Source organism: Balaenoptera ricei, chromosome 2 (genome assembly GCF_028023285.1).
Source record: "Balaenoptera ricei isolate mBalRic1 chromosome 2, mBalRic1.hap2, whole genome shotgun sequence".
In the NCBI taxonomy this organism is placed as follows: Eukaryota; Metazoa; Chordata; class Mammalia; order Artiodactyla; family Balaenopteridae; genus Balaenoptera; species Balaenoptera ricei.
This window is the reverse complement of record NC_082640.1, coordinates 109,560,942-109,575,184: the sequence shown is the minus strand read 5'-3', so window position 1 is coordinate 109,575,184 and position 14,243 is coordinate 109,560,942. Positions and strand designations below refer to the sequence as shown.

At 34.5% G+C, this 14,243-nt stretch overlaps 1 protein-coding gene across 4 annotated transcripts in view; it reads right to left on the bottom strand.

The window, feature by feature from the left end:
- The window catches only part of AQR (aquarius intron-binding spliceosomal factor), a 111,752-nt gene that overhangs the window by 49,298 nt on the left and 48,211 nt on the right, over positions 1-14,243 (bottom strand). For all 4 annotated transcript variants that reach the window (XM_059913684.1, XM_059913683.1, XM_059913685.1 and 1 more), the window contains 7 exons: positions 13,645-13,812; positions 12,111-12,280; positions 8,606-8,847; positions 6,467-6,613; positions 5,608-5,677; positions 3,215-3,325; positions 671-780 (listed from right to left, as the gene is read on the bottom strand). In XM_059913684.1, the coding sequence (XP_059769667.1) occupies positions 671-780; positions 3,215-3,325; positions 5,608-5,677; positions 6,467-6,613; positions 8,606-8,847; positions 12,111-12,280; positions 13,645-13,812 (1,018 nt within the window). The remainder of the gene's footprint in view (positions 1-670; positions 781-3,214; positions 3,326-5,607; positions 5,678-6,466; positions 6,614-8,605; positions 8,848-12,110; positions 12,281-13,644; positions 13,813-14,243) is intronic.

The window sequence follows — 14,243 nt, the reverse complement described above, 5'->3', positions numbered from 1 at the left end:
TGTACAGCTGTTAATTACACCTATTGACTGAAATTATGCTTTAAAAATGAATTTAAATATAAATGAAATGAGCTAACATAAAGCAACTTTAAAGGAAAAAAACCAAAATACTAACAGCAGAAGAAATTTGACTTCTGAAATTTTAGTCACCTTACAATATGTAATATTAAGCTTAAAGTCCAGCTAAACTGGCAATAAGTTCCTGAAATAATACTTACAACCCCAAAGCTTATACTATCATTAATCTCCAACTGCATTTCATTAAATGAATCCAGCTAATTGGTGCCTAAAATAAATGCAAATTAAATGTGTAGATGAAATGTGAAAAGGAATTGCGTAACATACAGTTTGGGTTTGGCAACATTAAAAATTACTTCAATAAATAGAAAGCAAATGGATATCTGCAATTTAAAAAAGATGAAAAGATAACTCTCTTCACTGAAATAACTGTATGAGGAAAAAAATGGCATAAACATGTAGAACTGGAGCAGAGGGAAATCCTGAACAGACTCTGCGTTCAATTAGTATAGCCTAAGTAGGTTACACTAGAACCCTTCAGAATTCAGTTGGATTATTCATTGCTCTCTTTTCCTGTTCTTTATTAAAGAAAAAGAGGAGAAGGTTAAAAATTCTTTGTATACCGTTTCAAAACTAATCCCCATTTGCTCACCTGCTGAAATCTTTCTCCGTCTCCAGCTCTTCTTCTCCATGACCAAGACGCAGGAGGTGACGCTCGTCAATGTCTAAAGCCATGATTTTCTCAAACAACTGGTTCAGGGCCTGGAAAATAAAAAAAAAAAGAATGATGGAGAATTTTATAGAATCAGTAGGCTCCTTTAAAAGTAACAAAAACTAACAATCAGAAGGATAGAAAAGAATGAGCATTGCCCAGTCAGATAAGAATCAAAGTCAAAACACAGAAGGAAACATCTTATATTAAGGCCATTTATAATTTAAACAAAATAGTATTTTTATTGATTTCTGATATTGCTACATACGTGTACTTGGTCAAATTAGTAACTGGAAATCATAAAAACCATCTATCCATTACATCTCTGATAATTTATGAAAAGAGAAGGCTTTGGCTCAGTATGTATTTCTCTCAAGTAGTAAAAATTACTAAAATAATTAACAATCACATTAAGTCTCATTTTATTTAACAGAATTTCCATGAGTTGCAGAAAACTGAAAAGTTTTTGTGGTTGGAGAAGTCCTCTTAGGAGATGTGTGGGTAGAATACTTCAAAAGGATCACAGAGAGGAAAGGTAAAGTGCATCATTCAAATCTTAGACTGAAAGTCTAAATTAGCTCTCTATACAATAAGAAGCAGAGCACTCATCACAAACTGTTCTGATGAAAGCCACTTACCTATGAAATGTTCGTATTTGGGGCTCCCTGAAATCCTAGTATTTACTATCTGAACATCTGCAATTATACGGTTTTGCAGAAAGGCAAAAGTTTCATTGCATGGAAAGATATGCTAATAAGATGACATTTAAAAATTAGCCCCCACTCAAATATTTCTCCCAATTTACCATTAGTTTAACCCCACCCGTGAGGTCAACATCCAGTCTTGTAAACATCCAGGCTACATAAGGTATACAGATATTCTTTGTTATCAAAATTCTAGCAATTAGAGCTCAGAAACTGATGAGATAAACATAAATCTTCAGGAAAAAAATTCACACAATCTAAATTCTTGATATTTTCCATCTAAAACTTGAGATGCAATAGATCAGACCACATGGCATTACTCACTGTCCAAACCTTTCCTATCCAAACTCACGAACCACATAGATTTAGGGGACAAAAAATACTAGCACATTGCAATCTCAGAAAAAACTGCAAGATTTCATCATGAATTAAAGTGATGTTGGAGAACTGCTTGAATTATAGATGGGAACCAAGATCTGGTAAAGAAAACAGTTGTGAAAAATCAACAGTTTGAGTTAAAGAGGATGGTCTGATTATCAAAGGAGCAAAGAAGTCTTTGGCTATTTTTGCAAAATAACCTTCTCTATAATTGTGCTACACAAGACAGTCATAAGTAGAGGATACTATAGAAAGTCATTATCAAGTTACGACAAAATTTACTAAAAAATATTATAACAACACTGAATAATTCCTTATTCATTCTAAGAATCTGCAAATAGGTAAAATTATTAGACTGAATTTTATTAAATAGAAGAAAAAAGTCTTTACACAGTTTGTTTCTTTTATCAAGATAAAGTCTTAACCCTCTCTTGCGCACAATTTTAGTACACCAGGCCAGTTACTTATAAACTTTAAAGAAATAAAAACATAAGTGAATGAATTGGATAGTATTAATTTTAAAATCCTGAGATTTAAGTTGATGAATAACCGTAAATAACATTTAGCCTTCTAAAAACTCAAGTGTTTCTTTGTAGACCAACTTTTTTAAAGAACTGGTCAACTGAAATCACTATTGTTAATATGTATTCAGAGAAAACAAGTACCTTTGGAGATTTAGACTACCATGTGAGTTTCATAATGTGTTTCAGAATGTTCTGAGAGCTAGCTCCCTGTCACATTTTACATGAGTTAATATCACTTGTTCTTTTTCATTTCTATGGTAGTGACAGCTTCAGAAAAATTACCTCGGCACACATACAGATGTAAAAACCATTTTTCATCCATTATTTACAAGAAAGGAGTTTGTTTTGCTTGTTTTAGCTATTTATAAATGCCTTATGTATTAGACCTGCAACCTAAAATTGTCCTTCCATGTAATATACATATTCATATGCATATTTTATAAGGATTTAAAATTCAATCCAGTATTAATATGATCTGGATTTAGTCTTTTAGGAATATCCATTCTACTAGTAGAAAAATACTACTAGTAAGGGGTAATGCTTTTGATCTCAAAGTAAGCATGGATGATGGGAGAAAAAGGCAATTACCACATATCCAAATATTCTTCTCAGCTTTTCCACATTTGGACTGCCTCTATTCGAAATAAAAGAATGTTTTTATATTTTTCTCAATATGGTCTGGTTATGACCAGTGATAAACAAACACTAGGCTCATCAGCCTTTCCTGGTATTCTGTGAGCTCATAATCAGGTTATCATATAAGCAGAAATCTCCATTGTGCTTTCATGCATCTCCTGCTCCATACATGCATGTCCGCTTCATACATGCACGCGTGCACGTGCATGCACACACGCGTGCATACACACTCTCTCTCTTACCTGATTGGAATGAGTAACAATCAGAGTCCTCTGCTCTGGGAAATTGTGGTAGATGTTGGATATGATTTGGACTGCCACATCTGTTTTTCCTGTACCTGGTGGGCCCACAACCTAAAAAGCAGATGAACACATAGCAAACTACTAAGTTATCACATTGCTAGAAAATGGAGATTTTAAAACTGAAAGGTAAAATAAATTAAAAAATTAGCTGGGTAAGTTCAATGCAGAATGGACAAGACAGAGTTAGTGAACTTGAAGACAAATCAATAGAAATCACCCAACCTGAACAACAAGCAGAAAAAAAAGATTAAAAAAATAATACACACAGCCTTGTGACTCTATGAGGCAATATTAAAAGGTATAACATATCTTTCAAATCCTAGAAAGAGGGGGAAAAGCATGCAGTGTAGAAAAAGTATTTAAAGAAATAATGGCTGAAAATTTCCCAAATCTGGCAAAAGACATAAATCGCAGATTCAAGAAGCTCATTTAACCATAAACAGAATAATCCCAAAGAAATCTAAGGCCAGACACATAATAATTAAATGGTTGGAATCTAAAGACAGAGAAAAAAAATCTTAATAGCAACCAGAGAAAAATGATATATTACATATAGCAAAAAGATGTTTCAAATGACTGTGGACTTCTCATCAGAATCATGGAAGCCAAAAGGAAGTGGAATAACATTTTTAAAGTGCTGAAAGGAGAAAACTATCAATGCAATATTCTTTGTCCAGTGAAAATATCTTTAAAGATGAATTAGAGACATTCTCATATGAAGGAAAACAAAGGTAATTCACTGCTAGCTGATCTGCTCTTAAAACTGGTAAAAGAAATCCTTCAGACAAAGGAAATGATACCAGAGGATACTTGAGATATCAGGAATAAAGGACAAATGGTAAATATAACAGACTATTCTTCTCCTTTGGAGTTCTTTAAAATATGTTTGATGTCTGCAAGAAAAAATTCTAATATTGCCTGATGGTATTTTCAGTGTATTTACAGGTAAAACATATGACAACTACAACATAAAAGGGGAAGGTAAAGGGACCTATACAGAAGCAAGGATCCTCCAATCAATTTAAGAGACAGAATACTGATTCTAAGTAGGCTGTGAAAAGGTAAGTATGTACATTGTAAATCTCTAGAGCAGCCATTAAGAAAAACCTATACAAGAGATATAATAAAAGAACAAAATAGATAAATATAAATGAAACACTAAAAACTATCCAAATAACTCAGAAGAAGGCAGGAAAAGGGAAACAGGAACACACAAAAAAGGGAACAAACATAAAACAAATAATAAAATGGTAGGCCTAAACCCAAACACATTAATAAGTACATTAAGTGTAAATGGACTGAACACACCAATTAAAAGCAGAGACTTGTCAGAATGGAGAAAAGAAAACATGCACCAACTATATGCTGTCTATAAGGAACTCACTTCAAATATAATAAGTAGGTTAGAAGTAAACTGATGGGAAAAGATATATCATGTAAACACTAATCAAAAGAAAGCTGTGGTGGCTATATTAATATCAAAGTAGACTTCAGAGTAAAGAAAATTACCAGTGATGAAGACAGACATTATACATGACAAAAGTGTCAATTCACCAAGAAGACACAACAACCCTGAAAGTGTATGTACATATCCATAAAGCTTTAAAATACATGAAGCAAAAATGTACAGAACTGAAAGGAGAAACAAATTCACAATAATAGTTGGAGACTTCAATACTCCTCTCTCAGTCAGTAACAGCAACAGTAGGTGAAATACCATCAGCGACAGAGAAGTACTGGATAACAGCATCAACCAAATGGATCTCATTGACATAAACAGGACACTCCACCCAAGACAACAGAACACACATTCTTTTCAAGTGCACACGGAATATTCACCAATAGATCATATCCTGGGCCATAAAACAAACCTTAATAAATTTTAAAAAATTGAAATCATAGAAAGTATGTTCTCTGACCATAATGGACTTAGACCAGAAATCAGTAACTGGAAGACAACAGGAAAACCTTCAAATACTTGGAAATTAAACACATTTCTAAATCATTGTCGACAGACTTTTTCTGTACAGGGCCAGCAAGTAAACATTTTACTCTTTGTGGCCCATACAGTCTCTGCTGCAAGTACTTAAACTCTGCTGTGGTAGCACAAAAATGGCTATAGGCAATACATAAATGAATGGCCACAGCGAGGTTCTAACAAAACTTTATTTATGAACGTTGAAATGAGTAGCGTCCATACACATAAGATGCCACAATTACTTATAAACACTTAATTCAGTTGGGTTTTTGGGCTTAAAACAGAATACACTCTGAAAATCTGACACTTCTAGTCTGAATCCATTTAAGAACTTGCAGAACAGTAACTCTCTTACCATAGTTAGCCCAGGCTGCATTCCAGCACGGATGGCCTCTATCTGTGTATGAGTGAACTGAATTGTATTCCTGCAAATAAGAGTTGATAAGAAGTTTGTTAAAAATAAAGATGGATGACGTTAGTAAGAATTTAGACAACAATGACCAGAGGTCTGAACATTTGCTCTAAATTTGCCCCTTGTTTCCCAATTTCTTCCTCCTCCCAATCCAGCCCTTTCTGTGGGTGTGTGTGTAGTAAAAAGTACATAAAATAAGATATACCCTCTTAACAAATTTTAAATGTACAGTACAGTGTTGTTAACTATAAGCCCAATGTTGCACAGCAGATCTCAAGAACTTTACATCCTACATGGCTGACCCAATCTCTTCTGAATGACTCTCTTTACCTCCGCCCCTCCACAGACCAATTAAAACTGAATGAATTTTGTGGAAAGAAAAGACTACAGTTATTTTTCAATATGTTTAGCCCAGCCCAGATCTTAACAGGAGTGTCAAAATTCTAGTTCCAAATCTAACACCAAATACAATGCCACTTTATTAGTCATGGCACACAAGCACAAGGGTAGCTGCTAAATGCAACACATGGTCATGAAGTAAGAACCCCGTGCTCACATTAAGGTAGACTGCTAATATTTATTTCTCATAGTAACTGAAAATGTTTCTTTTTGAAATATTACTACAGAGTGGCCTAAAATATTACTACAAATGGCCAAAACTAACAGAAGAGAAGTAAACAGGGTCCAGAAACAGAAGTTTCTAAATAATTTTTAAAATCAGAAAAATTTTTAAATATTACTAATCCACTTGAAATAGCAAACTATTATTCATTACTACAATTAGCAGAAATAGTGAAATTACCGTTTGGGCTGGTTGTAAGGATAAGGACCTCTATTAGGAATAACATGAGGTTCAACAATTAAGGTTTTTGCCTCTTCAGTGTCTTCATCTTCCTTCTCTGCATCTTTCCTTTTCTTCCCCTTTCCACTTCTTACTGGAAAAGTTATCCTACAAGACCAAAACCTTGTTCATCTTTACAATTAACAACAATTTACCAAGCACCTATCTTGTGCATGACATTGTACAGAGGATAATCAGATGAGTAAGCATTTATAGTTTAAAGGAACTTACTATCTGCATATAAATTTTGAAAAAAGTATATTTAAAAGCATTAAAATGTAGTTAAGGGTGTTTAGATTAAGAAAAAGTCATCTGATTAAAGGAGAATCAAAGAAGAAACATTTATTTATATATTTACTTTGTTTTTTTTAGGGGAAATAACTATTTTTTTAATTGGAGTAATACTCACATAATATAAAATTTACCATTTTAAAGGTTCAATTCAATGGGTTTTAGTACATTCACAATGTTGTATAGTCATCACTACTCTCTAATGCCAGAATATTTTAATCAGTCCAAAGGAAACCCCATGCAATTAAGTAGTCACTCTGTATTCCAACCTAAACCCAGCCTCTGGCAATCAGTCTGTCTTTATATTGTCCTATTCTGGACATTTCATGTAAATGGAATCATACAATATTTGTTTTCTTCTGTCTGGCTTCTTTCACTTAGCATGTTCACAAAAGAAAATTTATATACTTACGGCACATGCACTGTAAAGTGCCTTACACACTGTCCTTCATTTAATCAGAAAAGGCTTTATGGGAAAGGTGGCATCTAAAATGAATTTCAAAAGACATTCCAGGAAGAGAGAAGGAGCCAGTTCCGCTGAAGTGTAGGATACAATAGAGAAAATAAGGCTAGAGAGAAAGGCTGGAGCCTTGTTCTGACACCTTTGGAATATCAAGCCTTTAAGGCAGAAGTTCTTAGCCTGGGGTCGGAAACCTCAGGAGGCAACTTCCCATAGGTACCTGAGGAAGTCGATGAATACCCTAAAATTAAACTAAAAAATTAATTCTCTCTCTGTACTTTTTCCAGTCTTTGTTCACATTCTGAAAAAACAGACAATACTAAAAAAAAAAAAAGAAAAAAGAAAAAAAAGCTAAGAACCAAAGCAGCTAAATGGTCAGCTCTTATTCTGATAAGCAACAGGAAAAATCAAATTTTTAGTTAGACAGTGGAATGACTCTAGCAGTAAGGCATGTAATGGGTTTAAGCAAGGAGACAGAGGGAGCAAAGACATTGCCATTATAAAGACTGAAGTGTTGAGGGTTTAGAGAGGTAGCAGTCAGGACTGACATTTGAAAAAAAATGTACCTTTAAGGCAGAATCTGTAAGACACAGCAGGAGTTATGGGAATAGAAAGATTACAAAACATTGCTGAGATTTCAAGATGATTTTGCCATTAACAAGATGAGGAAAGTATGGAGGAACACTAGGTTTGGGAGTTATAAAGCATACATGCTTTTAATATGCAGAATTATTATATTTATATATAACAGTTAACTAAAAACGTTCTAATTCGCAACTAAGAAAGTAATTAAGTCCTCTGCTACCACCAAGGTATACTTAGTGCTTCGCCACTAATCCATATGACGGAATTCATGAAGCAATCAGCACTTCAGGTACTTTGTTCTTTTTCTACTCAAATTAAACCAAAGCTCCTTTAACTTTGAGTATAACTGTATTATGAATATTTAGAATTTGTAAAAGCAATCAGGGTTAAAAGAAAACAAGAGAATTTTTTCCTAAAACGAAAGAAAGTTCAAAATCACATGGCTATGTGTATTCATTAGCACGTATTTCTTCAGTCGAACGCTACAACTACGTTTATATAGTACTCTTCAGACAAAAAGCATTTACTGAACCCTTGTAAGACATGAGGCTACTTTCATGTGGTCTTAAAATAGCTACTACACAAAGAATTAGAAACAGAGTCAAATAACATAAATTTATCCCAGTGATTATATGGTGAGGGTAAAGACTACCCAAACATAACCCAGATATGATGCTCAAAACTTACTTTAGCTACAGTCCTGATGGCCTAACTCAGACTGACTACAGAAAGCTTAAAAGGAGTATATCCAGTTTTGACTTTACCTGAAAGGGGGTATCTGTAGAGCTGGGTCATCCACAGTTACTTTAACATTATGACCAGGAAAGCTGGTTTTTAAATGCTCAATGGAGAAAAATGTATCATTGAAATCAAGGGTGGCGATCTGATTGGGCATTTTGGAATAATGTGCACTACTTGGATCCCCGTAACCTAAAATGATGTCATGCAGCCAGTCAGGTACCACACAATCAGTATTCATCAGGTTCCGAATCGTCTCCAGCACAGCCTGTCAGTAAGAGGACAAAAACGGATTTTGTGGAGAAGACATCTCAAACATTTGCACTTCCATGGAATGCCGAGCGGGCTGCACTAACCAGAATTCCTGAGTGTTTCAGGGCAAGAAGCTATTTTCTGCTGACAGGTGCTTGGCTAGACTGAATCAACAGCTATATTTTCAGCTGATACCATACACTGAGTTAAACAAAAGACCAAACTTAGCAAGAACAGTTTATCCATTAGTAGTTCATTTAGACAGAATGTCATAGATGAGTTTACCACTTGACTTCTGTTGAGCAGGATGAAAATCTGATCAGGTCTACACATTATAGACCTGATGTGGTCTATAATTATAGACCACTATAGAACAAACCCTTAAAAAAATGCTTCTTCTTAGAAGTTACTGGAGTTTTCTCCTCTTTATAGCCCATAGTTCCTCAATGCTAAGACCACATACAACCAGAGGCACATTAATGTATGCCTTGATTGTGAAACACACCACGATTTAGAAATACTAAAATTAACACTGCTAGAAAAAAGAAATAAAAAATAAAGTGAACAATGATAAAAATGAAACATCAAAATTTCAGAATGAAAGAATCAGAACTACAATAAAAGGTCATTATAGCAGTTAATATATACATTGTCAAGAGTAATTGCTAAAAGCTAAGGCAAATTCTTAAACTTTCCAATAATTATTTCAACAAAGTGATCTATGCCACATATGGAAATCAGAAGGCTAGGCTATTAATTTCAAAGAATAAAATAACCAAACCAGACATTTTTATATCATAAATGCTATACATCTAACAAGGTAATAAAATAACAGGCTAGTGTATGTTAATCACACTTATATTGCCTTATTTTATTTTCTTGCACTTACCTCTACCTAAAATTCTCTTAGTCATAAGAGAACTGGTTACTTGTTTATCATTTGTCTAATCCCCATCAGAATACAATTTCCAATGAGAGCAGGGATCTAGGACAGCTTAAATACGGGATAGGTAAATGGACAGATGGACAGATAAATGAGTATGTTCACATAATGGAGCCCCCAGATGAGGGATCTACTCCCTAAGGTAATTACGATTCTAGTAGGGAGATACAATATGTCTTTCACAATGATACAAAGCAGCAGAAAGTGGCAAATTGTAAAGAATATTACAAAATACAATAGGAAGACAGTTCAAAGTGGGTGAGAAATGGATGTGGTGGAGACTTTTGACATTAGGAAAGGTTTCAAGCAGGACAGTGGCATTTCAATTTAGTTCAAGTAAAAGATTTGTGGAAGAGCTTATTCCACCATTAATGGATAGTCACAGAAATGTTTTGAGAAGCAGAGTGAAATGATCAGTAGTAGTGAATGTAAAACAGGTGACTGACTATGAGGAGAATAAGAGTAGAGACACAGGAGGCTATTTAATGCAACTACTTAGGCAAGAGGTAGAGTATCCGGGTTAGGACAGGATACTGAAAGAGAGAAGGAAATAGATGAGGGATGTTGCCCAGCTATACAGTGAAACACCAAAGATACCAAAAGAGTGTTCTTCCTTTTCCCAACATAGGCAAGTTAATCATTCCCTCTCTTCCTTGAATCAGAAACTGAATGCCTCTTTTGAACGTCCATGCATCCTTCTTATGACTTCAAACCTTTCACAGTAGTTACCTGTTTATATTTCTAACTTCTCTTATTAGTAGTCTAAGCTCCCTAAAGGTATAAGCTGTGTCTTACTCATCTTTATTAGCTCCATATAACTTATCACAATACTAGACACACAACAGACATTAAATAAAATGGTGAAAGAAATGAATATAAGAAAGGAACTATTTTTCTTTTAGTAAACTAACTGAAATTCACTCATTACTGAGCAATAAAACAGAGACAGACCAAACAGAGGCCCTGCCCGCATAAGTTTGCATTCTAATGCTAGAGAAATAACAAATATAAAGTCCTTCTAAAGTCAGATAACTAACAAATATATAATCATCAGGTATAATAAAAGCTGTGAGGAAAAATAAAGATAATTGGATAAGGAACGATGAGAAAGGGAAATGCTACTTTAGATAAGGTTGTCAGAGAGGACTTCTCTTAGGAGGTGACATTTAAACAGAGCTGCCCATGTAAAGTGAAAGAAAAAACCATGTAGATACCTGGGAGAAGACTGTCTAGGTAAGCGGAAATACCACGTACGGAAGCCTGCATTATTAAAGAGCAGCAAAAGTGTCAGTGTGACTGGCATGGAGTGAAGAAGGAAAAAGTGTTAGAAAATGGTGTTGGAGAGGCAGCCAGAGGACAGATAATAATGGGACTTTTGGATTTCGGTAACAACTTTCTACTGCGATGGGAGACCACTAAAGGGTGTGAACAGGGGTACCAAGGTGTAATTCACATTCAGTCACTATGTGGAGAAGAGTAGAAGGGGAGGAGCAGTCAAGAAGAGAAGCAGGCATGTGAGACATGAAGGTGTCCTGCACATGGCATGGGTGGAGGTGGTGAGGTAGTTAGACTGATTGATGGATTGGATGTGGAGTGTGAGATAGAAAATAAATTCCTTTGTATATGAGATTTCCTTTTTTAAAAAACGGTAATAAAGTGATGATGTATAAGAAGCACTGTTTTGGGGGAGAGAGAAAAGAAAGGCATTTGTGCAAAAGCTAGTGTTATCACATGCTAGAACTGCTCAATGTTTAAGTTTTATAATATAGTTTCAAATAATACTTCCAAATTCTTCCTTACTAAAACTCCTTTTCTCTCCATAAAGTTATTATAAAGGTAAAACTCTCTAGCCCCCAAACTTCCCTTCTCCCACTAATGAGTAAAGTATAAATACAAAATATCACAGAGTAATTTAGAACCCTGAGGTTCCACATCTGTACTCTTAAAAGTAATTTGAAAATACACCTACATTTGATTTAAAAAAGAAGTCTCAGTAAACAAACAAGCAGTTTTCTTCATCTCAGACTGAAGCATAAACTGAGTATCTAATATACAAAAAGCAAGAAGGGAGGCTGATTTTTAAAATAACACCTGGATTAATTTATATTTTAAGTTTCCAAACTCATCAAAAGAAAAAGTAAGATTTAGCAAATAAATTTACTTAAGTTTTTAGATTTAATCTATATGTTAAGAATTTAAGAGATTTGTTTAGAATCTAAACAAAAGCAGTGATCGTTATTTTAACAAATCTTTTTTAACCTAGGATCTATATATTTATGTCTTAAAAGTTATTCAAATTATGAAATACTACTTTTAGTTTACAGCCCCCAAATTACCTTAAAGTTATTTTCCTTCGGTTTTCTCCTCATTATTATATTGAAAGTTTCATACACATCTTCTGCTCCATTTTGTATCGTATTGGTCATATCTTGTTGATACTGGTTTGGATCCAAAAACACTCTAAATGTCCTTGATTCTCCTCTAAGATTGGGTCTGGGTTCAGGTCCTAGATATTTTTTTAAAGTTTGTTAAATGAAATATATTCTTTTCAAATATCATAGTAAGTTAGCAGAATTCCTTTTCTAGAAATGATGAGTAAAGTGTCCAGATTTAACTCCAGCAATTCCCCCAACTAGAATGCCTTCCACTCATCCATTTTGAGTTCCAAGCTGAAAATATTTTCTCCTTTCTCTAAACTGTCACTATTTCTTCCCAGAACAGTCATGTGATGTTTATGGTGCCATGCCATGAATTGCAATTATTTGTGTATGCCCTCAACTAGAATAGGATCCTTAGAGGTCAAAGAATTTTACTTGTGTCAGTGACTCATAGCTCCTCCTATCGCCTTACATGTAGTAGGTACTCGGCTGATTACTCTTTATGTCCTTCCACATTCCATGTGTAACATCACTAGTATAACAGGAAAGTTCATATACTAATGGCTGAAAGCTCAGAGGCTTTTTCTTGCCCCTTTGCCCTCTCTCCTCTCTTTTTGCCTTAGACCTCCAACTCTGGTCCCATGACGTGGCCTTATGTTTATTCTACCTGTCCTCCATTCTCTTCTCCTATTTTCTTTTATTCTAGTGATAAGAGTAGCCTAATTTTCAGCCCCTTAGCAACGATTTGATCTTGAAATCACAGGTAGTAGAAGCTGATTCAAGTTCTGAGAGAAGTTTCATAAACAAATTGTAAAATAAGCACTGGACACAGATGCAGTTATAATTTAATAGTAAGTATTATCAAAAAAGTCAGGACAACAAAAGAAAGAATTTCAAAAAACAATCAGTTAAGTCTAAGAAATCAAACTGCGTTTCTAAATAGGGTAATGCTGGCATCTTGGGCAGGACAGTTCCTTCTAGAAGACAGTTCTGCTTAGGTACTCAACATCCCGGACCCCCATCCATCAAACCCCAATAGCTCACCATCCCCTTCCTCTACCCCAGTCATATGACATACCACCATGTATTCTGAAACACAGGGTAGTGCTGTTTCCATTTGATAACCACTGCTATCATGAATCAAATCAGTAAAACTTAAAAAGGAAAAATTAGAAAAATATATCACTGAACAACTATAAGAGGTGCTTAGAGGTTTTTGAAAGCAATATTGTAAAGTATCATATAAGGAAGAATTTTAAATATAGGCAATTTCAAAAGATCCTGTCCAATATCTAAAACAGAAGTTTAGAAACCGTATTATTTATTTCTAAAACCGGGTGGTAGGTACCCTACACACTTCTATATATAATTCTTTGTGTTGATTTAGTATATAAAACAACTAAAATAAATCACCTAGGACACAAAAAGGAAAAAAGGCAAAGAAATTTATCATTATGTATACACACTCTTTCAAAAATATAGATCACCATACCGTCTTCAATGACACGCCCTTTATCATCCAGCATGCCCTGGATTTCACAGCCTCTGACATAAACCAGGCCAACCTGTTCAATAAAAGGTCTCCTCCGGTCAAACTTGGTACCATAAGGTTTTGTGGGACGCACGGTGATTAAAAAGCATACATCATGCTTCCGAAGTCCTAGTAAAACACAAAAGACATTTTCACTTATTAGAATGACATTGCTTTGTCTCCTGTTGGCAAATTCTCATCCTCTTATCTTTTGAAAAGGTATAAAAAACATTTAAAATATCAGAGGTGATCAATGATTACATGCGCTTTGTAATACAATTACGGGTTTTCCTATAACCTTCAATACTCAAAGTTTGACAGCAATAATTAAATAAAAATTTCTCTTTATATTAAAATTAGAAACTTCTATGCCGTATATACATCACTGAATAAGACCTCCAGATCATGCTACAGCTCCAAAACTGGATGCTTGTCATCATTCTTATTTATAACATTCTTAATAAGTAACCAAAAATATGGTTGGCATATAATCCATCTATAGCGTATTTAGCAGGTTTCCAACATCAGTTTAAATTATCCATCAGTGTCATTTCAACAAC